The following is a 22,282-nucleotide window of genomic DNA, read 5'->3' as shown; positions in this document are numbered from 1 at the left end:
TTGTCGAGGATGGAAAACATACAAAATATGAATGCCCTGGGAAATGTTCACATTTCATATTGACCTTTTGGTTTGCAGATTTTATTCGAATGCAATGTTTGTGTGACATGATTAATGTTGGTCTGTACATGTTGGCATGAATCTGCAGCTGCTCGCAGATGCTGGACACTCAAAAAGTGATTCTGCCCCGAAAAGAGGGGTGATGTGTTTCACTTGTATATAGAAAACGATTTAGTCCTAAAACACTGGAGCTTAAAATGATCTTGGCAACGTTTTCATCTCCATCTGGTTTCCTCCCTGTGCGTAAAATGAGCAGACTTCTGCATCACCAGACATAGTTCTGAGCTCTTTACTGCTTTTTTAAAAAGTAACCATTAAATCCAAACGAACATAGTATTTAGTTTCAAACTAAAGAACCTTCTGCACAACCTAATTCCGATTCTTATGAAAATAAACGGGAGCTAATCTGCAAGTGATCTGCTGCGTTACATCAAATCATCCAGTGTCCGTAAATCAGCTCAGCGACATAGAGACAGGTTTGATGCCGAAAACACAAAAGTGCCCCCAACACAAGTTTCAATAATGCAAGTCCATGGCGAACAGGAGGGCGATCGAACACGTCTGAACACTGGAGTGCCGGTGCGTAAAAGACGAGTGCGCTCATCGTCCACGTTTGAGCTGAAACGTGAACTTGTTTGACATGTTTTTTTAAGACGGCCCCTCTCTCTGATGAAGGAGGGACTCTGCCACTTGAACATGTACAAGTGATCTGCTGCGCTCAGGACCTCCCCAAAAGCTTTTGGCATATAAAAGCCAAGCTAACTCATTTGTTTAAGCAGTAGGGAGTTTCTGCTAGGGTCTGGATTGGAGTTACGCACAGACCGGACCCTACCGTGCATGAGTGGTGTCTGAGGAAAAAAAGGATTCCCCCCTTGTCGCAAAGAATCTACATGTCTAATATTTAGACATGTTCAGCTTTGTGGATATTCGGTTAGCGCTGTTGCTCAGCGCAACAGTGCTTTTGGCGAGAGGTCAAGGCGAGGATGACGGTACGTATCACTTTCACACTTTGATTTGAGTTGTTCTGGGACTGTGGCGCCCTCGAGATGTGGATAGACCGCAAGGATGCTGAGCTGTTTGCTGGGACTGGTTGTCCTCTGCGGGATCCCTGACTCCAGTGATGGGGATGTGTTGTTACTCAGTGAGGCTGCAAGCGAGTAGGAATTTAATGACTGGATTTTTCTAAATGGCTTGATGCTCTCCCCTGACGTGCAGATACACGCTCAGTGCGCGTCCTCCTGCTGGAGCGCAGACCTGAGGGGAGCAGCTGCGCTTTCTCTGATGCCCACTGACAGGACTGTGGCTTCAGAGAGTTGAACCAGAGCACAAGCATTAAGAAATTTGGAGGAAAAAGCATTTAATGAAATCTTGATTATTTTGGAAATCAGGTGTAGAAAAGTTTCTTCCCTGTCCCAATGTGTGCCAGAATCATCCTTTAGGTCCCAGCCCTCCCAACAGCTCCCCCTTCATCAAAAGTGTGAAAACAGAAGTTTGTCAGTGACAGTGGAGACTTTTTCGGGCTTTACAAGACTTTAAAAGTTTTTGCAAAAAAAAAGCTTTGGGGGATGATCAAACACAATCAAACAACATTTTCCCTGTTTGCATGAAACTGGACTTTGTTTGCTGAAAAAAATGCAACGGAAAAATTGCTGAAGACTGACGTCAACAGTGAAAAGGTCTAGACATCAATTAATCACCATACAGGAGAAGAAGGGTGCGGAGGACACAGTTTAGTAGGCAAACAGCGCAGCTCTGTGGCAAATACTGGAACTGTGGATCCATCGGTGCTCTCTCCTCTCAGGCCTCAAACGCTCATCCACCAGATTGAAATGTGATTTGGCCCAGAGTAATTTTCCACAGGAGAAAACCCTCCACTGCATTCGAGCAGATGTTGGATAATGACTTGTGGTTCTTTTGCTCCCTGAAGTCCTGTTTCCTGACATTACGTGGGCCCAGGTTACTCAAAAACAATCCCTTATGTTAAACTTCCACAGAAGCTCGGTTTCTGCTCACAAGTCATTCAGTAAACACCCGAAAGTGTCGGTCAGGGGATGAGGTCCAAGTGTGGCGTGGATGACAGTGATTAAGGGAGGGAAAGGTCAAAGGTTGCTGTAAGCAAAAATAGACATTGTCCAAACGGTGCGAGCTACATGCCAGAGGTCAGGTCTTTACATCAGCCTTCATTGCAAGTACAATATAGAAAAAGGGAAACTGATAAATCAATACTTTGCTGAATTTTAGGTTTTGTCTCACATTGGATCCAAGCAGCTCTAGATTTATGAGTTTTACGTTGTTTTACCAGCAACGTTATCGGTCTGGTGCAGGGACACATCTGGCTCCTGTATAACTTCAAACCTAGATGATCACTCTTTTTTGCTGGATATTTACTCTGACTGTTACCAAACTCACCTTGGCTCTCTCCTTTCAGTCCTATCAGGCAGCTGCACATCAGATGGACAGTTGTACAACGACAAGGATGTATGGAAACCAGAACCCTGCCAGATCTGCATCTGTGACAATGGAGGCATTGTGTGCGACGAGGTGATGTGCGAGGACTCATCCGACTGTGCCGACCCAATCATCCCAGACGGAGAGTGCTGCCCTATCTGCCCTGATGGTACGGCGCCTTGATCCTCCTCAGCCTTTTGTGTGGTTAACAAGCTTTGTGGCGCCACCTAGTGCCTTCCCACCTTGTCTCTGACAATCTGAATCTCCTGGGCCACGAATGGACTCGAGGCCCTAAGCCTGCCTGCTTGCCTGAGGATTTTCAGTCACTTTGGATTTACCTCATTTCAATTTCAATATGCATTCTTTTAACAATGGATTACACCTGCTCTTTCCTGAAGCCTGGCAGTGAATTTTTTTATTGCTCATCATCATGCTTACCTGTGCAGGGTGCAACATGGCTACACATGTCTCATTTCTCCCAAAACAATCTTTGTTTTCCACAGAAATGATTTTGAATCAAACAAGTCGACTTTTGATTCACAATCACACTGTATTTCATGCTCCAGTCAGCACTGACTTCTTGTTTAGACCTGCTGTAGACAGCTTTGAGCTTCAGTTTAATGCTAATCCTAACCCACTGTCACGTTTCCTTTTGTAAATGTCCAAAAGTTACGAATGTTTCTCTCATAAATGTTCAAGAGGTGTTGACACTTTCTTCTCCGTTGGTCCTATAGAGCCCGTGGACACAGGAGTGCCTGAGGTATTTTGACCCTTTTTTAACCTTCACTGACACTGACGTTAATGTGTATTTAGGTTTGATTCTGAGTTCTGAACGTTGTAATGATCTCTCACCGGAGATGCTGACATGGCCCAAGTTTGTTTATCATTACTTCTGCTTGTGTTTGAGATACATTAATTTGACATCATCAAAATGAAACATGACAACGACGCAGCCTAACTCTTTTTTCTGTTCCTCCATAGCCACAACCAGGAGACAATGGCCCCAAGGGAGACAGGGTAGGTTCCAGTTCACTTCAACTCTCAACATCATTTTCTGTCTTTAACTGCAAATGTATATTTGTAATAATGATTGGAATAATTGTACACATGGTTCCTATAGGGTCAGATCAGAGTAATGTTTGAACACAAGCATTTGACAAATGAATGTTTCCATATTCATTCAGTGAAAAAAAATGAAAACATGTGCTTTGTATTTGTTTACGTATTTCCTGAGTGAGCAACCTACACACTGATGACATAACTGTGACATAACTGTAGCTGATGACCTTTGATAATTAGGTCAACAGGTCATTAAAAGGTCAAGTCATTTATCTCAAATTAGTTTAGAAAGGAATAGATTTAATTAAAGTAACGATAGGACGACACAAAACCTTTTTTCTTCTTTACAAATGTTTGTGCTTCAAACAAACAGCTGATTTATATATTAAAGGTGGAAAAAATAACCCTGTAATATGAATCACTCATTCACAACATATACACAGAATCGGTCCAATATACTGGACACCAAATTAAAAATCAATTACAAAACTGAAATAATGAAAAAAAGAATATCACCAACACACCGTGTCTGCTTGCCTTTTTTCTACAGGGTCTGCCTGGTCCTCCTGGCAATGATGGAATCCCCGGACAGCCTGGTCTTCCTGGCCCACCTGGCCCCCCTGGCCCCCCTGGCCTTGGCGGAGTAAGTATCACTGAGTCAGAACATCCACAAATGCATCTGGGATTCATCTGAAGTTTAATCAGAGTCTTACAACTTCTGGGTTTGTACTTACAAGCTGCTGGGAAACGTTGTATTTCAGCACTGGGAGGGCAGACAGCTCCCTGGTCCTCAGGTTTAGGTTTGAGGAAGATGTTGAATATCTCAGCGTTGATCTGATCGAGTGACCTTAAATGACACGTGCCAAGCTCTAGTAACGTTATTCTATTCTGACCTAAGCATCTGTGCCTCAGGCTGTAAAAAGAGAGAAGCGTTAGCGCTTCTTACTCCTGAGATAGAAGACATTACTAAAGGATCTACACTATTAACCAAGTCACAGTAACTAATATCTAAATAACTAATATCTCTCCAGGTTTCCCATGAAATGCTACAGTAACTCAAAAACAGTACTTCTGATTGTCAGTCCTCGAAGCTCAGTTACTGACCCTTTATCTTCTGTTCTCTGCAGAACTTCTCTCCTCAGATGAGCTATGTTGACCACTCCAAATCCAGTGGCCCCCCTGTTCCCGGCCCAATGGTATGAACGCTTTTGCTTTACTGCTAAATATGCAGCAATAATTTCCCAGTTTAGATATTTACATTGTCAGTAGTAGACTTTTGAAATCCAGTTCCATGTTTCGTCAGTTTTAAAGGCTTTTTTTTAAAATATCTTCATCAACAGGGTCCTATGGGTCCTCGTGGTACTCCTGGATCACCTGGCTCCTCTGTAAGTATTCTCTTTTCAATTACATGACAAGCTCAGTGATTCATGTATGACACTGTACCTCAGAATGCTTAAACGAAAAAGAAAGGACCTGTTGAATTGATCTGTTTATCTTTTTGTCATTCAGGGTCCTCAGGGCTTCACTGGACCCCCTGGTGAGCCTGGTGAGCCCGGAGCTGCTGTGAGTATATAAAATCAAAACTATAATTTGTTTTAGTTCTCTGTTAAGTCCACATTAACTAGACACAACATTTACCCAGTTTCCCTTCTTTTATTAGCTTATGACTCTGTGAGGGTCCCCGTGAATAAAATATTATTAATCAATAAGAAGTCATTTACTCTGTTTACATCCAAGTATTTTGCAGTTTCACACGTTATTTCCTGTTCTCTCTCTTCCACTTCCTGTTGATATCACTGACCGTCTGATGAACTGCACACACTCACGACACCCCCTCCCTCTCTCTTTACCCTCAGCATTACCCAGTAAATATTCAGCATTGATTGATTCATGCTAATAAAGTTATTGATTGGTATTTTTAGGGTCCCATGGGTCCTCGTGGTCCTGCTGGCCCCACTGGAAAGAACGGAGATGATGTAAGTCACTTGCCTGTCTATCCTAGTTTACGAGGCACTTCTTTGGATGTCATGTTCATGCTTAACCTACAGAAAGACAGAGCTAAATGTGTCTTAGATATGGTTATACAGTTGTTCTAGTTGTTGGAATCATTTGATCATATGTCATACACTTTACTTAGAGACTATTTATTTATTGATTTCTTGTCTATTTCTTGTTGATTCTCCCACACCCATAATCAAATACTAACCTTGTCTCTGTGTGTCTTCAACAGGGTGAGGCTGGCAAACCTGGACGCCCCGGTGAGCGCGGAGCTGCTGGATCTCAGGTAAGCGATTCCCATTACGGGCAGAGGTCAGAAGGTGGTCATCCAGAAAAATGAACCCTGTATTGGTATCTGTTTTAGAATGATTTCAAATCATTTCCCAGCATGTACTCAGAATAAAGCCTCATAATAAGGTTTATTACAGGACTTTCTCACACACAAAGCATTGACACAGATCTTGTCTTCATCCTGCAGGGTGCTCGTGGATTCCCCGGAACTCCCGGACTCCCCGGCATCAAGGGACACAGAGTGAGTGCAGAAGAGCATCAAACACCGAAATCATCCTTTTTCTACCACTGTGCTGTTGTGACTGAGCTTCATGATGCTCATTGATTTTTGTCCACAGGGTTTCAGCGGTCTGGATGGAGCCAAGGGAGATGCTGGACCTGCTGGTCCTAAGGTGAGATAGCAGGATTTGCTCTTCATTACAAAATTCAGTTTAATCCACCAGGTTAAGATAAGATAAGATAAGATAATCCTTTATTAGTCCCAGAATGGGGAAATTTGCAGTTTTATAGCAGCAAGAGTCAAAAAGACATCAGCAAGGAATAAGTAACATGCAATACTTACATATTTAAAAAATATATAGCGATATAAAAACATTTGAATGTTATTAAACTAGTATATAGAGTGTCAAGACAGGAAGAAATATTTGCACTGTGAGAATATGTACATTAAATGGATTGCACACATGATATTGCACAGTTTAGACTTAAGGTGTTAGAGTGCAGCCATCTAATCTCTTTGTTCCTCCTGTATTTGTCCACAGGGAGAGCCTGGTTCCTCTGGTGAGAACGGCGTTCCTGGTTCTATGGTACGTTTTGGTTAACGCGATTTAGAAGCCATTCATGCACAGTATAGATGTCGTAGCACTGTGAAGCTAATGTTCTGCTTTTTGTCTTTTGCAGGGTGCTCGTGGTCTCCCTGGTGAGAGAGGCCGCCCCGGACCTCCTGGCCCATCTGTAAGAAAACTTATCTGTTGACTGAAACACCTGTGATTGCCATTGTTTCTAATATTTCATCTTTTGACCCATATACCTTTTCCTTCCTCCTCTGCAGGGTGCTCGTGGAAACGATGGCAACGGTGGTGCCGCTGGACCTCCTGTGAGTTTCTACTTTTGCAACTTGCAGATTCCATCAGGCTTCTTAGAACTCTTTAGTGACATCTATGCAAAAAGCTTCAGTAGAAGAGTTAATGCTGTCAACTGTCAATTTGGTATCAAACATATGTTAGCATCCATATTCTCTGCTGACATCATGTGTCTTTATCTTTTCAGGGACCCACTGGACCTGCTGGTCCCCCTGGATTCCCCGGTGGTGCTGGTGCTAAGGTAGGTGACCTTGGACTCCAAACATTTTTCACATCACATCACATTAGACCGTTTCAATTGGCTTAGTATGTTAATTATCCATAGATTTCAGTGCAGCAGTAACTATCTGCTCTACTGCTTCATGTCTATCAATTATCACTGCAGACTATTTTATGGTCTGTGTGGTTTTAATCTTTGATAATGTGACTATTGATGCAGTAAATGAGTCACACTTACAAAGTGTCAGAAACAATATTTTAATTTATAATTAATCGATTAATAAATGACACGCCCAATGCTCCAAAGTCAGCCATTAGAAAAACACAAAACTAAATGTTTTGCATCATGTTACTTACACCAGGTGATCAGTGTCGGCACAAGATGAGACTTGTAAATGCACCTGACTTCCTGATGCCTCCTCCCTGTTGCAACTAATGAGGAATCTTTTTTAATGTCCTCTCACCTGTTGTTAATTCACACACTTGGATACGATGAGAAAACCAACAATTTGAATTTTGTCTCTGTTCGTCTCTTTATTTGTACAAACGCTAAACTTACAGTGTAATTTACATGTCTATGTTATATAATCTCTTTTTGCTGTAATTTGTTTTATTTTCATTATGAGTCACAATATTAGAGCAGATTTCTGAGACACTGTTGCTTCCCTCCACAGGGAGAGACTGGTCCTCAGGGAGGCCGTGGATCTGAGGGACCCCAAGGTTCCCGTGGTGAGCCTGGTAACCCAGGACCTTCTGGACCCGCTGGACCTGCTGTGAGTAGACACTGGATTCACTGAAGGCGCTCTTTTACACATTGTCAAATCAATATCATGAATTTAAAAATCGAAATATTATTCATGTTAAAGTCTTTATGTCCTTCTTCTTCCATCAGGGAAACCCCGGATCTGATGGTGCCCCTGGTAACAAGGGTGCTACTGTAAGTCTCATCGCACATTGAGCACATTCATGACACTTATCTGCTGCATGTAAAGATTTCTAACTTCTTCATTCTCCGTCCCACAGGGTGCTGCTGGTATTGCTGGTGCTCCTGGTTTCCCTGGAACCCGTGGTCCTGCTGGAGCTCAGGGCGCTGTTGGTGCTCCTGGTCCCAAGGGTAACAGTGTGAGTAAACAACTGATTGTGTACTTTTTCAGTTTTTACATACATGGTTCCTCAGTGTTATAGGGATCCTGGATCATATGACAGCTTAAAGGAAAATGTTTCTCTCTTTCTGCCAACAGGGTGACCATGGTCCTTCTGGTCCTAAGGGAGAGCCTGGTGCCAAGGGAGAGCCTGTAAGTTTGAGAAAAACATGAAATTATGAATGAATTATAAATAACTAGAGATGGAGGACCTTGGTTTTCAATGACCTTCCTGTTTTTTTCCAGGGCCCCGCTGGAATTCAGGGACTCCCTGGCCCATCTGGTGAGGAGGGAAAGAGAGGAGCTCGCGGAGAGCCTGGTGGTGCTGGAGCTCGTGGGCCTGCTGGAGAACGTGTACGTTACCCACTCGTTCTCTTCAACATTTTAACTTCTGTCACATGCTGTAGTTGCCACTGATTTAAGCAGGAGTTTGAACTGCACCATGGGCCAGATGTTTAAGATAAGAACTCAACATCACTCGTGTAGGGGAAGCACATCTCCTTGTTAACATCCTGTAATCCTGCAATGTTCCTACACAGCATTTTGCACAATTCCATTACGCTAAATTCCCAGGGGGATTCACTGCTGAAGTTGAGCATTAACACCACAGTTTGTGACATAGTTTGTTGTGTCTGTTCCTCCGTCAGGGTGGCCCTGGTGCTCGTGGTTTCCCTGGTGCTGATGGAGCTGTTGGTGGCAAGGTGAGTTAGTCAGTCTTCCTAATATCAGTAGTAAATCTGTCAAATCCACTGTAGCAGAGATTTAAATATGGACATAGACTTACACCACAGTTTGTCCTGACTCTTCTTCTATTGTTTGACAGGGAGCCCCTGGTGAGCGTGGTGCCCCCGGCCCAATGGGAGCTCAAGGAGCCACTGGTGAGTCTGGCAACTCCGGTGCTCCTGGTGCTCCTGGATCCAAGGTGAGTTCAATTGCATATTCCTTCATTTGTGTTGATGAAACTAAAACTCACTGACAAAACTCTGTTGTTTTTCTTTAAGCTCATTAAATCTCATATACTGTTTTTATCCATAGGGTATGACTGGTAGCCCAGGAAGCCCTGGCCCTGATGGCAAAGCTGGACCTGCTGTAAGTACTGAGTCATTAGTAATATCAGATATATTTTTTATTAAACAAGGAAGATTGCAGCTGTGATCATTATCATGATTGGGTGGAGAGCATGTTTTCAACATTGTCTTTATTCTCCTGTTAGGGCGCTCCCGGACAAGATGGCCGCTCTGGACCTGCCGGTTCCACTGGAAGCAGAGGACAGCCTGGAGTTATGGGATTCCCCGGACCCAAGGGACCTGGTGTGAGTAAACAGAACTTGTTTTACTTTCAAATGCTAAATTAAAATAAGTTTTCATTGAAATATAAGATCATAAACTGGAGCTAAAACAACAACTAAACTGATGCAAAATCCTTAATCAGCAGATGTAAGTGTGGACTTTGTTCTTTGTAACAGGGTGAAAGTGGTAAGCCCGGTGAGAGAGGCCCTGCTGGTGCTTCTGGAGCTGTTGTAAGTACTTGTATTTTCCCAAACTCTGTAAACTTATTTAAATTCAAAATAAATGCCGATCAAGTTGAAAAGCTGGTGATAATTGGTTTGGCCCATGTTTTTGTTCACAGGGTGCCCCTGGCAAAGATGGTGACGTTGGTGCTCCAGGACCTTCTGGCATTGCCGTATGTATTTCATCTGCCTTATTGAGCCACATACTGTCACTGATATTTCCATTGTTTATTTTATAAGAAGAATTAATATCTTAATGACCGTTCCAGGTTGCCCATCATTGAGTTTGCTTCTTTTTCCTCAGGGACCTGCTGGAGAGAAGGGAGAGCAGGGACCCGCTGGTCCTCCCGGATTCCAGGTCAGTTTCTCTGCAGCCTGAGTTCAAACACTGTTTCATTTTTTATTGTGTTTCTTAGCTGTGTCACAATTCTACATATTAATCACAAAATTTTCTTATGTATTATTTGCGCAGGGACTTCCTGGACCCCAAGGTGCTACTGGTGAGACTGGCAAGCCTGGTGAGCAGGTAAGAGCCACAGGGAATTAGTTTTGTATCTGAACTAGGCTGTAATTTTTTGTGATTCATTCTCAAAATCAGTCGCAGTAATTCAGAATCCATGATAACAATCTCCACTTTCCCTGTTTTCTCTAGGGTGTTAACGGTGAGGCTGGACCCCCTGGACCATTTGGACCCAGAGTGAGTATCTCCTCCAAATCTAAACACTGTTCCTTCATCTTTAGCTAAAGTGGTCATGACTGATGCGTCTCCTCTTTCCTTCAGGGCGACAAAGGTTTCCCTGGTGAGCGCGGTGCTCCCGGCATTGTTGGCCCAACTGGAGGCCGTGGTGCCCCCGGACCTGCTGGTAACGATGGTGCTAAGGTTAGTTAAATATAAAATATGTATTTATAAAAAACTTTTGATTCATCAGCAGAGAATTCTTGAATATTAAATCACACTTTGCATCCTGGTCTGGTTTTTTAAATTAAAAACACTCTAAGCAACTTATTGACATCAACACATCCCAGTTTAAATTTAACATTGAAAAGTATTAATGTTCCCATACATCCCATACAATATTTACACCGTTTACATTTACCTGACTTTGTTGTCACTTGCTGCTGTTTTGATCCATCGACGGATCAATAATTTGATTATTTAATGTTTTTTGTGTGTGTGTACAGGGAGAGCCCGGTGCCGGTGGTGCCCCTGGTGGCAATGGAGCCCCTGGTATGCAGGGAATGCCCGGTGAGCGCGGAGCTTCTGGTCTCCCCGGTGCCAAGGGAGAAAGAGTGAGTATTGCACCAATACAAGACTTGTTTTATTTATGTTTATCGTGACCCAAACCAAATGAGACAGAATTTAAGTTATTGGTCAAAACGGAGAGAAACTGTCTCGATGTGTAGCGTGTAACTTGAAACAATAGATTTCCTTTCTGTCACAACATTACATTTTTAAAATACGTAAGTAAGTATTTGCCTAAAGAGGAATAAATATTGGTGCACTAATTCTAACTTCACTCACCAGCATGAATTAAACAAAATGAATGAATCTCCAAAATGTGTAAGACAGGACCATTCCGAAAATATGAAGATTATTCAGGAATATCAAAATGCTAGTGGTAGACTAACTCATCACTTTTAAAAGAATGTTTCTCCTCTTCTTTTTACATTTTTGCTTGATCAGATATGGAAAGTATGTATTCTATATAGTAGTATTAGTATTATGCTTGCTATATATTTGTGTATATATATATATAAAAAAGTCACTGAAGTCCTTTTCTCCAGCTGATCAGCAAAGTACTGAAATATTTGGGTTGTTGTGATGAATAAAAAGTGGCTAAACTATATGCGCGAAAGTGACCTTCATAACCTTGTTCTCCTCTCAGGGTGACGCTGGTGTCAAGGGAGCTGATGGTGCCGTCGGCAAAGATGGTGGACGTGGTATGACTGGTAGTATTGGAGTCCCTGGACCTCCTGGTGCTCAGGGTGAGAAGGTGAGACCGGACACAGCTTTCTCCTTCTCCTGCAACTATGACAGATCCAGGTTCACGAAGCTTGGGCTTTGTCCTCATGTTATGATATCAGTTTCAGAAGTGTTCCTGGACTTAATCTGTCATGATTATCCTAAACAATATAATGGATCATCAAGCAAAAAAGTATTTACAACCAACTGATTTGTCTGCTGACCTGATTTTTTTCCGTCCCCTCTGGTTTTAGGGTGAGGGCGGTGCCCCTGGAGTCAGTGGACCCAGTGGACCTCGTGGTTCCCCTGTAAGCTCTTCTCCCAGCACATACCTAACTTAAGACTAAAAACCAAAACAACGCACTTCTCAAGAAAAATGCTGAACATAAAGTCTACTTCAACACACTTACGTCTGAATGACCCCAAGACTTTCATTATTTCTCCAACAGGGTGAGCGTGGAGAGACTGGACCTTCAGGACCCGCTGGGTTCGCTGGACCTCCTGTAAGTCCTTTGATAATTACGTTTCAACCCAAGATGAATGTTTTTCTTCAGAATCGGATTCTTGCATCTGTGTGAAATTACACTTGAGATCAGAGCTGGATTCAGGACTGTGTTGACCCGTGTTCTCTCTTGACCTCCGACCTCAGGGTATTGATGGTCAGCCTGGTGCCAAGGGAGAGTCTGGTGACACCGGACCCAAGGGAGATGCTGGTCTTCCCGGACCCTCTGGACCTGTTGGAGCTCCCGGTCCTCAGGTAGACCCACAAATCAGATGATAAATACTGTAGAATAATAATTTCTTTACTGTTGATAGGGCGAACTCTAACCCTTGGAATCTTTGCATGTGGTCTGGATAGTGGTTCCTCTTTAATCTACAAATGTTTCTGTCAACAGGGACCTGCTGGACCTTCTGGACCCAAAGGTTCTCGTGGTGGTGCTGGAACTCCTGTGAGTATCCCATCGACATTTTAACTTTTGGCAAAGTTGCTGTTAAAGTTTCATTTGTGATTTAATTTCTGTTTATGTGTGCATGTAGGGTGCTACTGGTTTCCCTGGACCCGCTGGTAGAGTTGGACCCCCTGGCCCTGCTGTAAGTACCATCCCAACCAACACATGATGTTGTCTTCAGCCTGTTTAAATATTACCATCATGGTCTCCAGCACAGTTCAACTCAATATCTCGACTCCTCTTTCGATTCCAGGGAGTTGGCGGACCCCCTGGACCTGTCGGACCCGTTGGCAAAGATGGAGCCAGAGGAGCTCGTGGTGAGACCGGCGCTGCTGGTCGCCCTGGTGAGGCTGGTGCTCCTGGAGCCGTTGGAATTGCTGGAGAGAAGGGATCTGCTGGTTCCGATGGTGCCCCTGTGAGTTGCGGCTGTGACTATGCAGTAGATGTTCTGTCAAGGTATTGTCATTTGTGCGCCTGCTAACTGGTCGCCGTGTCTCTGTCTCTGTGCAGGGTTCCAGTGGTATTCCCGGACCCCAAGGTATTGCTGGACAGCGTGGTATTGTCGGTCTCCCTGGACAGCGTGGAGAGCGTGGTTTCTCTGGTCTGCCTGGACCCTCTGTGAGTACATCATGTATAGTCTGTGGGCTGAATTACAGCGAAACACAGAATATTGGTAGAATCTGTAGTGTTTCCTTTGCATGAGAACAGTATTGCAGACACTGACACATGTAGAACGAGCTTCATCTCATAATTTTATACCACACTTGTGCACATCATAATTTCTGTCCATGCAGAGTGTTAACCTCTCTTGTGTCTCTTCAGGGTGAGCCTGGAAAGCAGGGACCCTCTGGACTCAGTGGCGAGCGTGGACCCCCTGGACCTGCTGGACCCCCTGGACTGTCTGGTGCTCCCGGAGAGGCTGGTCGTGAGGTACGCGTTAAATCAGAGACATGAGGGACACGATACTCATTCATTCATTGGCTAAGGATGCACTGTGTTAGCTCGGATACCAAGCAAACGGTTGCTGACCGTCGAACCTTGTGATGATTCCTCCCCCACAGGGATCTGCCGGTCACGATGGTGCCCCTGGTCGCGACGGAGCTCATGGCCCCAAGGTAACCTTCCTCTTCCTCTTTCAATCTTTCCCAAATAATATCTGAAAAAAAAAACTTCTGCTCGAGTCCTGCAGAAACAATACAGTTAGCTTTAAGCCGCCTAGCATTGTCTCACTGGAGGTTTGCTCCCCCTATAGGGAGACCGTGGTGAGGCTGGTAATGCTGGAGCCCCTGGACCTCCTGGTGCTCCTGGAGCTCCTGGAGCTTTCGGCCCCTCTGGCAAGACTGGTGACCGTGGAGAGGCTGTAAGTTTATTTTGACATCACTGAAATAAATGTGAAATTGTACATTTGGAACCTGACAAAGAAGATAACTTTCCCACTCGCTCTCTTTCCTCCAGGGTCCCGCTGGTCCTGCTGGTCCTTCTGGCCCCGCTGGTGTCCGTGGACCTGCTGTACGTGCATTTCTACACATAACCCATATTGGCTTCATTTTAGAGTTTGAGATGGCACCTTGACCTCCTGTTGTCTCTGTTCAGGGCCCTGCTGGTGGCAAGGGAGACAGAGGAGAGGCTGGTGAGGCTGGAGATAGAGGCCACAAGGGACACAGAGGATTCACCGGTATGCAGGGTCTGCCCGGTACCGCTGTAAGTAACTGTTTCCGAAATTGCACAGAATCAAGAAAAAAGTTTGTCGATTTTTGAATCAAATATTAAATGTTAATTTCCTCATGTGGTTGTAGGGAGCCGTTGGAGAGAGAGGACCCGCTGGTTCCTCTGGACCCGCTGGACCAAGAGTAAGTACAACTATATAGTAATATTTCTCACTTTACTGGTAGTTTACTTTCAACTTAAAATAAAAATAATGAGTGTTGAGGAGTTTTTTCTTGAGATTCTTTCATTGACTCAGGAAAACAGATAGTCAGGACAATATGAAATAAGAGCTTGATCATCATCATGTTGCTTTTGCTCCATAGGGACCTGCTGGATCTAATGGTGCCCCTGGTAAGGATGGCATGAACGGTCTGCCCGGACCCATCGGACCTCCTGGACCTCGCGGTCGCAACGGAGAGATGGGACCTGCTGTGAGTTGCGCTGCTGTCTTTATTATATCCTCAGATTTGTAAAATGTCACACTTTGAATGTAGCTGCAACTTGTAAACCCCCTGGTCCTGTAAACAGGGTCCTCCCGGACCTCCTGGACCTGCTGGCCCCCCTGGTGCCCCTGGCGGCGGATTCGACTTCATTAGCCAGCCAGCTCAGGAGAAGGCCCCCGATCCCTTCCGTGGCGGATACCGCGCTGATGACCCCAACATGATGCGCGATCGCGACATGGAGGTTGACACCACCCTCAAGACCCTGACTCAGAAGGTCGAGAAGATCCGCAGCCCCGACGGTACCCAGAAGAGCCCCGCCCGCATGTGCCGCGACCTGAGGATGTGCCACCCTGAGTGGAAGAGCGGTGAGTGCATGTCAGGGACCTTTAGATAAAGAAAAGCATGAGGAGAAGCTCGGATTCACAATGTTTAATGTTCCTCTGTTACAGGTTCTTACTGGGTCGATCCCAACCAGGGCTCTCCTTTGGATGCCATCAAGGTCCACTGCAACATGGAGACCGGAGAGACCTGCATCCACCCCAGCGAGTCCACTGTTCCCATGAAGAACTGGTATCTTAGCAAGAACGCCAGAGAGAAGAAGCACGTCTGGTTCAGCGAGGCCATGACCGGTGGATACCAGGTGAGGAGTCCTTAAACTTTCCAGAAATCCTCCTCATCCACTGATACACTGTAGGATGACGTATCGTAACTCATGCTTTCCTCTTTCCTCCACTCTGCAGTTCCAGTACGGCACCGATGGAGCTGATTCTGAGGATGTCAGCATCCAGATGACCTTCATGCGCCTGATGTCCAACCAGGCCTCTCAGAACGTCACATACCACTGCAAGAACAGCATCGCCTACATGGACTCCGCCACCGGCAACCTGAAGAAGGCTCTGCTCCTCCAGGGCTCCAACGACGTCGAGATCAGAGCCGAGGGCAACAGCCGCTTCACATACAGCGTCAGCGAGGATGGCTGCACGGTGAGTTTGTCCGACCGAGATTTTGATCCCTACAGCGCTTGTGCACAGGTAATCAGAGCTGTTTCTGACCTCCTCTCCTCCTCTTCCTCTCCACAGACACACACTGGCACATGGGGCAAGACAGTCATCGACTACAAGACATCAAAAACATCTCGCCTGCCCATCATTGACATTGCTCCTATGGATGTTGGTGCACCTGATCAGGAATTTGGCGTCGAAGTTGGCCCCGTTTGCTTCTTGTAAAAAAGAAAGAAATATGGACATGACATTGTTGTTTTTTTTCTAGCGGTCATCTCTAAATCCTTTTTTTCTATGCATTCAAAACTCATTCGGCTGCCATTGGTCCACATGCTTAAAACCACTCTACTGAAGACGGTGTTACTTCAACTGAAACCAACCACAAGGACACTTTAAAAAGAATCGTTTGTTTCCACTGGCAACAAGAATATAATATATACTTGTGTAAAATTTCCCCCTGGAGATTGAGAAAAAAAAAAAAAAGATCCACGCAATGAAACACAGGTGACTTTTGCCATTTTCTACCACTGCGGAAGGACATTGAAAACAACAAGTGATATGTACCATTTTTCTGGTGTTAAATAAATTGTAAAAAGTGTGAAGTGTCTTCTTGTTCTAAATTCACGAAAGAGAAACACCCGAAAGACAAAGAAGCTCACCTTCATCACAATGTGTAGATGGCTACCTCATAACAAGAAGTCACCCCCGTTTTTTTTTTCTTAAACGAAAAGGGTATATTTTACACAACAAGTATTCGGGGGAGTAGAAAACATTCAAAGGTGCTATTACTAAATCGAAGAGGTCCAGTTATTGGTGTTTGATGGTGAAACTAAAAGCCGTCAATACTGTAATCGCTGCCACTAATGCCTGCAGAACCTTTGGTGCTACTAAATTGATTTGTTGTCTGTGCAATGCAATTGTTTTCTTCTTAAGTGTTGGTTTGATGACGGAGGTCGATGCAGATGTTATGCATGCAAATCATGTCTCTGTAGATAGAAGAAAAGCAAAGTGACTGGTTCCAATCTCATTTCCCTGCCCGTGTGTTCAGTGTTGATCTTTTCTGTCTGTTTGCCCCTGTGGAAAAAAAAAAAAACTCTTCTTCACTAAAAGAAAGAACAGCACACATCATCCCACCCTGTTGTTTATGTTGTTTGTTGATGTCTTTTTTTCGCAAAGGATTTCTTAAAAAAGAAATTTGAAGCAGACCCACTTTTCATGGTTTAAAAGAGAGATTCTGTACTTATTTTGTACATGTATAATAAATCAAGATGTTTTTAATTATTTTGGGTGCTGAAATAAAGCATGTGAAGTGGTCTACTCAGTGGCGGAGTTTTCACTGTCCTGTTTTGCAACTGTTGTGAAACTGAAAACGAAAAAAAAAAAATCAGGTGTTAAGGATTCTGTAAAAACACTGTGCTCCTCACTGAAGCTGCATTTGGACACTCTGAAAGTAAAAAACGGTGCATGTTCCCCTCAAGGAGAAAATCAACTGTTCCACAACATTTGCACTGAATGTTTTTTAATGAGCAGCAGTGAAAACGAGGCCAATATCCAATCAGGCTTTTCCTTTTCGCTCTACACTCACAAAACCAACGAGTTACAGAGGAAACTGTTCATCGGACGTGTTGTCATCCGCGTTTTTTACGTCACCTAAAAAAGGGAAATTAATTAGCATGGAAATAAATGTTCACCTTAAGCAGGAGAGAAGATGAGCTACGACAGCGACCTCTTCTGGACTTGCAGTGCAACAACAGCGACTTTAAATCAACGCTGAAGCAAACAGGATCAGAAACCTGCTGCTGCACTGAAGCTTCTAACCTTTAACTTTTAACCTTTGACCTTCAGCCAACGGCAAACATGGAAAATGTGAAAGACGCTGAGAGAAAAGACCGAGGAGGTGTAAAGATGAAATATGATCCATTCTTTGTCAGGAGCTGTACATATATATATATTAGATATATTATTATTTATAAAACCCTCGTTTCACCTCATCATCCAAAACACGTCTTCAGTTCTCAGGCAGAGAATCTTCACAGATATGTTTTCATGTACCACAGACCGTATTCACCTTTTACCACATGGGCCACTTTCCAACCGATCAGTCCTGAGAGCTCTGTCGCTAAAGGTCAGAGGTCAGGGGACGTTTATATTTGTGTCATATTTGTGTAAAGGGGGGGGGGCGGGGGCACGGTGACGCCGCAGTTGGCGCCATCTCCTCTTGGGTCCAGTCCCGGTTCCGCCAAGGCCTTAATGCGTTCTCTAGTTCTCCCAGTCAGTTTCAGGTCTGCCACACCTCCTCTCAGTGGAGGAATCGACAACTCCTGAATCCCATCAGGTCGTCAGAGGAGCAGCAAACCTCCCTCAGTCACTGCTCTTTAGATGAACCGGCTCCAGAGCTGCATTTTGTTTTGCACTTTGATACAAGAATCTCTCGTAATTTTTAACGAAGCCTGGTGGAGATTCTCTCTTTTGTGTTTGTTTTTTTTTTGGTGTTATTTTGGTGATTTGAGGTTACATCCAAACCACCACGTTTTCATTTGAAACCTGCTACAGGTACGTCTGGCTCCCACACGACTCCACATTTATAGAGAAGTTTGAAAATGCTACTGACTCTGATTAAGTTTGAAATCAAGGATTTTAGTCTGGACGGGCAGAAACTCTTAACGAGCGTCTTCAGCCTTCTGTTATGTTACCTCCTGTGTCTCCTACACATTAAAAGTTCCATTCTTTTACTACTAGTGAAGTAATTCTGTGTTTTTAGATGCTGTGTCATGTGAATCCTCCTCCTGTAGTAATGAGCTGTATGAGGCATCTGTGCAGTGGAGGGTGAGGATGTTAATCTAAAGAGGCAGATTACAAGTGATGGAACAATGACTGAATAAATGAAGATTTAGATATTTTTATTAGTAATGAAATAGGGTGGAACAATGAAAAACTGCACACTTCATCAATTTTAATGGAGGCAAAGAAGAAGAAAACACATTTCTCACTGCAAAAATCTGTGGCAGCAAACCGGTGCATGAACGACACGTTCTCTGTCATTCTTCTTATTATCTGCAAAAGAGAAGAAACAATGGATCTGTGTTTTCTAAATGCTTTGAATCGTCAGTAATAAAGAATAGGGGGGACGTCTGATGAGCGTGTTTACCTGGGCAGTGTGTCGCTGTAGGGGTCACTGTACAGACGAGGGGAGGAAAGACAAGTCTGTGTTAGTCGACGTCTCTGAGGGAAGAGTGACAGAAATCATAAAAGTGGGTGAGGGTCTTACTGCTGGGCCATGATGAGGGGGATGGTGGGGCTGTCGGACTGCAGGGGCGGAGCGGCCCTCTCCCCGGTGCGGCTGTTGAACATGGGCAGCGTGGACAGAGGTGGAGAAACGCCCCGGTTCCCCGACATGTTCCTCAGCTCGTCGGTGTTGCCGTGAATGGTGTGGTGGTGGTACAGCTGGATTCTGCAGCGGAGGATCACACAGTGTGAGTTGTGTTCAGGCTTCACATGAGTTTATTGAGTTTATTATTCAGCGTCAGTTCAACAAGGGACTCAAACTGTGATTCGGAAAGTTTTTACCATGAGAATGGTTGAAAACTTCACATGTCAGAGGGTAAATTACCTCACATCACTTTTTACTTAAGTTCTTTGAGGTACTTTACGTTGTTTTTGAATATTTTGCTACTCTGTACTGTGGCTCTACTTCATAAAATCTCAGAGTATTCAAATATTTTTACTCTGACAACTAACACATTAGTTATTTTCAGATAATTCCATCTACCATCAATATTGATCATTTCCGGGAGGTCGCATCAAAGTAGGGGAGTAAAAACTATATTTCCCTTTAAAGTATCAAAGTACCTCAACATTTTACTGAGTAAATGTACTTAGTTACATTCCACCACTGAAATAAGTCTCGTAACAGCATCAGCCAGAAAACAATGAAAAAGAAATTGTACTCACTGGTTTGTTCTTGCGTTCCTCTTTTCACTGAATCAAAAAACAAAAGAATTACTTGACAAAGCTCACTGGGATCAATGAAGAGGTTTGATTTCTGTTCAGTTAAATCACAGGAGGTCTTTCCCTGGTGTGGGGGGGGGGGTAGAGGTAAAGATAGGGATACGTACATTCCCTCTCTTCTGCCGTACATGATGTAGGCGAGCAGCAGACACAGGATGATGGCGAGGATCAGAGGAACAATCACCGTCACCATGTAGTCCGGGAAGAAGTCTCTGCTCGGGGGAGACTCGGGAGGAACGAAGTCACCTCCAACCTCCAGGATCCCGGAGCCCATGGTGGGAGCAGGAGGAGCCGGCTCCTGCTTGGTCAGGTCAAACTGCAGAGGAGGAGAGAGGAGGACAGAGGAGGAGAGTGTGTTAAACTGAGCTTTAAATCTCACATCATTATTATATTTAGAGCAAATGTCAGTTTGTGTCACCAGCTCCATCTTGCACCAGCTGATGCAATTGCTGGGAATGCTGCAGAAGTTACAGCCTCCAGGGATCTTGACCTTGGCCCCTGACGAGCACTGTCGCTGGTACTCGGGCGTCAGGGCCCTCAGGAGACAGTCTGAGAAATACTGTTCAGACCCCACCTTCACATACACACTGACACAGAGAGGCAGGTTTTTAATCAACACGTATTTCAGCCCAAACACTGAAGCTGCGGGAATCTGTCCGTCTACCCTTCAAAGTGTCCAGCGAGAGGGAGAGGAACTCTGCCCCCCCGGTCCAGAGCGTTGGTCATGTTGATGATTTCCAAGGCCTCAGTGTCCCACAACTTCTGCAGATCCTGCTTGATCTCATCCTGGACAGGAGAGGGCAGCACCTTCTCAATCTCCCTCAGCTTGATGAAGAATTCAGCTTGATAAGGCAGAAGCTTCTCTGAACCAGACACAAGGATATATATATATGTATATATAAAAATCATTCATTATTACCAATACCATCATTATACATATATTATAAGATTTAAATCGCAAAAACCTGCAACGATTTTGATGACGAGTATTTGTCTGGTAGTGTCATAGCTCCGCTTGTTGATGGCGTAGACCTGTCAGAAAAGAGTTCATCAAAATAATAAATCAATCCAGAGATTTAATTGTTTTATAAAACATTTCACACGTCAATATTCATTATTATTGTTATATTTATATTGTACTTCTGCAATACTAATTATTTTCCTACATTTCCCAGAATCCCTCCAACCCCCCTGGCCTCCTCTGTGAGTATGTTTTAGAGTTATAACTTTATTTAAACATCATGCTGAGAGTGATCATGTGGGCTTATTTTATTCTGACAGTATCACATGGTTCCTGTTTGTGTGTCTCTTGGTTCAAATGATGACATCATACCTCGATTATACTTTTCCCCGGGGACGTTGGCGTGCCGTACAGGAAGCCGTTATCGAAGGGATGCCTGTGGGTGAAGCGCAGCCACTCTGGGAGGTCTGGGTAATTCTGCCTGATGCACTTAAAAATCATGGGGTCATCGTTCAAGCGCCCGGCTTCATGACACAGAGAGAGAGAGAGATAAACAGAATAAGAACAATTATACAGTTTAATTTTGTTGAACGGGTGAATTCATGACTCGGGGTCTCACCGTAGAGTTTAGACAAAGGTTCAAAGTCGTTCTGGAAAGTTTCTCTCATCAGCTCGTGTGTGAAAAACTTCCCAACAGGAATGGTGAACTTGATCTCTGCACTGGCCTCAAACAAAGCGACGGCACAAACTGAGGGGACGAGTTTGAAAAAGAGATTCATCTTAAAACTTTAACTTGACTTCAAACAGTTTAAAGAGCCCCCCCCCCCCCCCCCCCCCCCCCCCCCCCCCCACCTCCCTGATGTTGGAGTTTTGACAGTGGGGCCTATCATCTGTCCCAGCTGACATCGAGTTTGGAATAAAACACACACAGATCTGACACTGCAGCAGGATGGAGGCCTGTCACTGATGGAGAAGTTAAATAAGTGTGAAAATAAACTTGCCTGTGAAGAAGAAGACCCAGCTCCTGCCGCCTGCCATCTTGTTTTGGCTTTTGATTGACAGAGGCAAGCGGAGAGGGGCCTGGTCTCAGCCAGCGACGCGTCAGGTCTATTTATACTTCACACAACTATAATAACATCCGGCGTCAGTGTGAGACTGAGAATGTTCAGGAGATCAGAAGCCGGGTTATCGCTCCTGGTTGTGTCAGCGTTTATTTTACAGCCGGAAGTAAACTTACATGTTTTAACATAGAAAACACAACAGTGTGCGGATTTAGAGACAAAATCTTATTTGTGTGTTTTCTCCAATGAATATAAAGGAGTTAAATAAGGTCAGGGAATAAAATTAAAATAACAGAAATACAATAAAAGGTATTTACTATCATTAATAAAATGATTTTTTTTTAAAACTGATATGAGAAACTATTTAAAGTTTTATAAA

General features: G+C 44.1%; 2 protein-coding genes and 1 long non-coding RNA gene across 3 annotated transcripts; 2 read left to right on the top strand and 1 right to left on the bottom strand.

The window, feature by feature from the left end:
* Positions 1-741: 741 nt before the first annotated feature.
* col1a1b (collagen, type I, alpha 1b) lies at positions 742-16,471 on the top strand. The gene is made up of 51 exons (XM_020104751.2): positions 742-1,049; positions 2,489-2,677; positions 3,243-3,268; positions 3,490-3,525; positions 4,118-4,210; positions 4,695-4,763; positions 4,908-4,952; positions 5,077-5,130; positions 5,490-5,543; positions 5,798-5,851; positions 6,044-6,097; positions 6,195-6,248; positions 6,618-6,662; positions 6,757-6,810; positions 6,908-6,952; positions 7,126-7,179; positions 7,832-7,930; positions 8,050-8,094; positions 8,181-8,279; positions 8,399-8,452; positions 8,546-8,653; positions 8,947-9,000; positions 9,123-9,221; positions 9,335-9,388; positions 9,513-9,611; positions 9,765-9,818; positions 9,929-9,982; positions 10,114-10,167; positions 10,282-10,335; positions 10,462-10,506; positions 10,591-10,689; positions 10,992-11,099; positions 11,696-11,803; positions 12,027-12,080; positions 12,222-12,275; positions 12,422-12,529; positions 12,669-12,722; positions 12,811-12,864; positions 12,976-13,137; positions 13,233-13,340; positions 13,545-13,652; positions 13,784-13,837; positions 13,975-14,082; positions 14,178-14,231; positions 14,316-14,423; positions 14,519-14,572; positions 14,753-14,860; positions 14,958-15,237; positions 15,322-15,512; positions 15,613-15,855; positions 15,952-16,471. Exons 1-51 carry the CDS (start codon positions 968-970, stop codon positions 16,096-16,098), a joined length of 4,344 nt encoding a protein of 1,447 aa, XP_019960310.1. The 5' UTR covers positions 742-967; the 3' UTR covers positions 16,099-16,471.
* A 1,816-nt stretch (positions 16,472-18,287) lies between these two features.
* LOC138405984 (uncharacterized) lies at positions 18,288-21,300 on the top strand. The gene is made up of 3 exons (XR_011239655.1): positions 18,288-18,426; positions 21,057-21,084; positions 21,163-21,300. It is a non-coding gene; the product is annotated as an uncharacterized lncRNA (long non-coding RNA).
* On the bottom strand, positions 18,757-21,999 carry sgca (sarcoglycan, alpha). The gene is made up of 11 exons (XM_020104748.2): positions 21,844-21,999; positions 21,462-21,590; positions 21,215-21,366; positions 20,847-20,913; positions 20,546-20,744; positions 20,300-20,468; positions 19,989-20,197; positions 19,825-19,851; positions 19,142-19,324; positions 19,022-19,048; positions 18,757-18,927 (listed from the first exon to the last, which is right to left on the bottom strand). The coding sequence occupies exons 1-11, from the start codon at positions 21,878-21,880 to the stop codon at positions 18,924-18,926; spliced, it is 1,203 nt and encodes a 400-aa protein (XP_019960307.2). The 5' UTR covers positions 21,881-21,999; the 3' UTR covers positions 18,757-18,923.
* Positions 22,000-22,282: the final 283 nt, after the last annotated feature.

The sequence above is a fragment of the Paralichthys olivaceus genome, chromosome 21 (genome assembly GCF_024713975.1).
Source record: "Paralichthys olivaceus isolate ysfri-2021 chromosome 21, ASM2471397v2, whole genome shotgun sequence".
NCBI lineage: Eukaryota > Metazoa > Chordata > Actinopteri > Pleuronectiformes > Paralichthyidae > Paralichthys > Paralichthys olivaceus.
Note: the sequence above shows the minus strand (reverse complement) of the source record. Positions and strands in the feature narration are given on the sequence as shown.

Coding starts and splice junctions, on each gene's coding strand:
- col1a1b (XM_020104751.2), top strand. CDS start 968: ATGTTCAGCTTTGTGGATATTCGGTTAGCGCTGTTGCTCAGCGCAACA. Junction 2,678..3,242: donor CTGCCCTATCTGCCCTGATG/GTACGGCGCCTT, acceptor TTGGTCCTATAG/AGCCCGTGGACACAGGAGTG. Junction 15,856..15,951: donor TCAGCGAGGATGGCTGCACG/GTGAGTTTGTCC, acceptor TCCTCTCCACAG/ACACACACTGGCACATGGGG.
- sgca (XM_020104748.2), bottom strand. CDS start 21,880: ATGGCAGGCGGCAGGAGCTGGGTCTTCTTCTTCACAG. Junction 21,367..21,461: donor ACCTTTGTCTAAACTCTACG/GTGAGACCCCGA, acceptor TGTGTCATGAAG/CCGGGCGCTTGAACGATGAC. Junction 19,852..19,988: donor TACGGCAGAAGAGAGGGAAT/GTACGTATCCCT, acceptor TTTTTGATTCAG/TGAAAAGAGGAACGCAAGAA.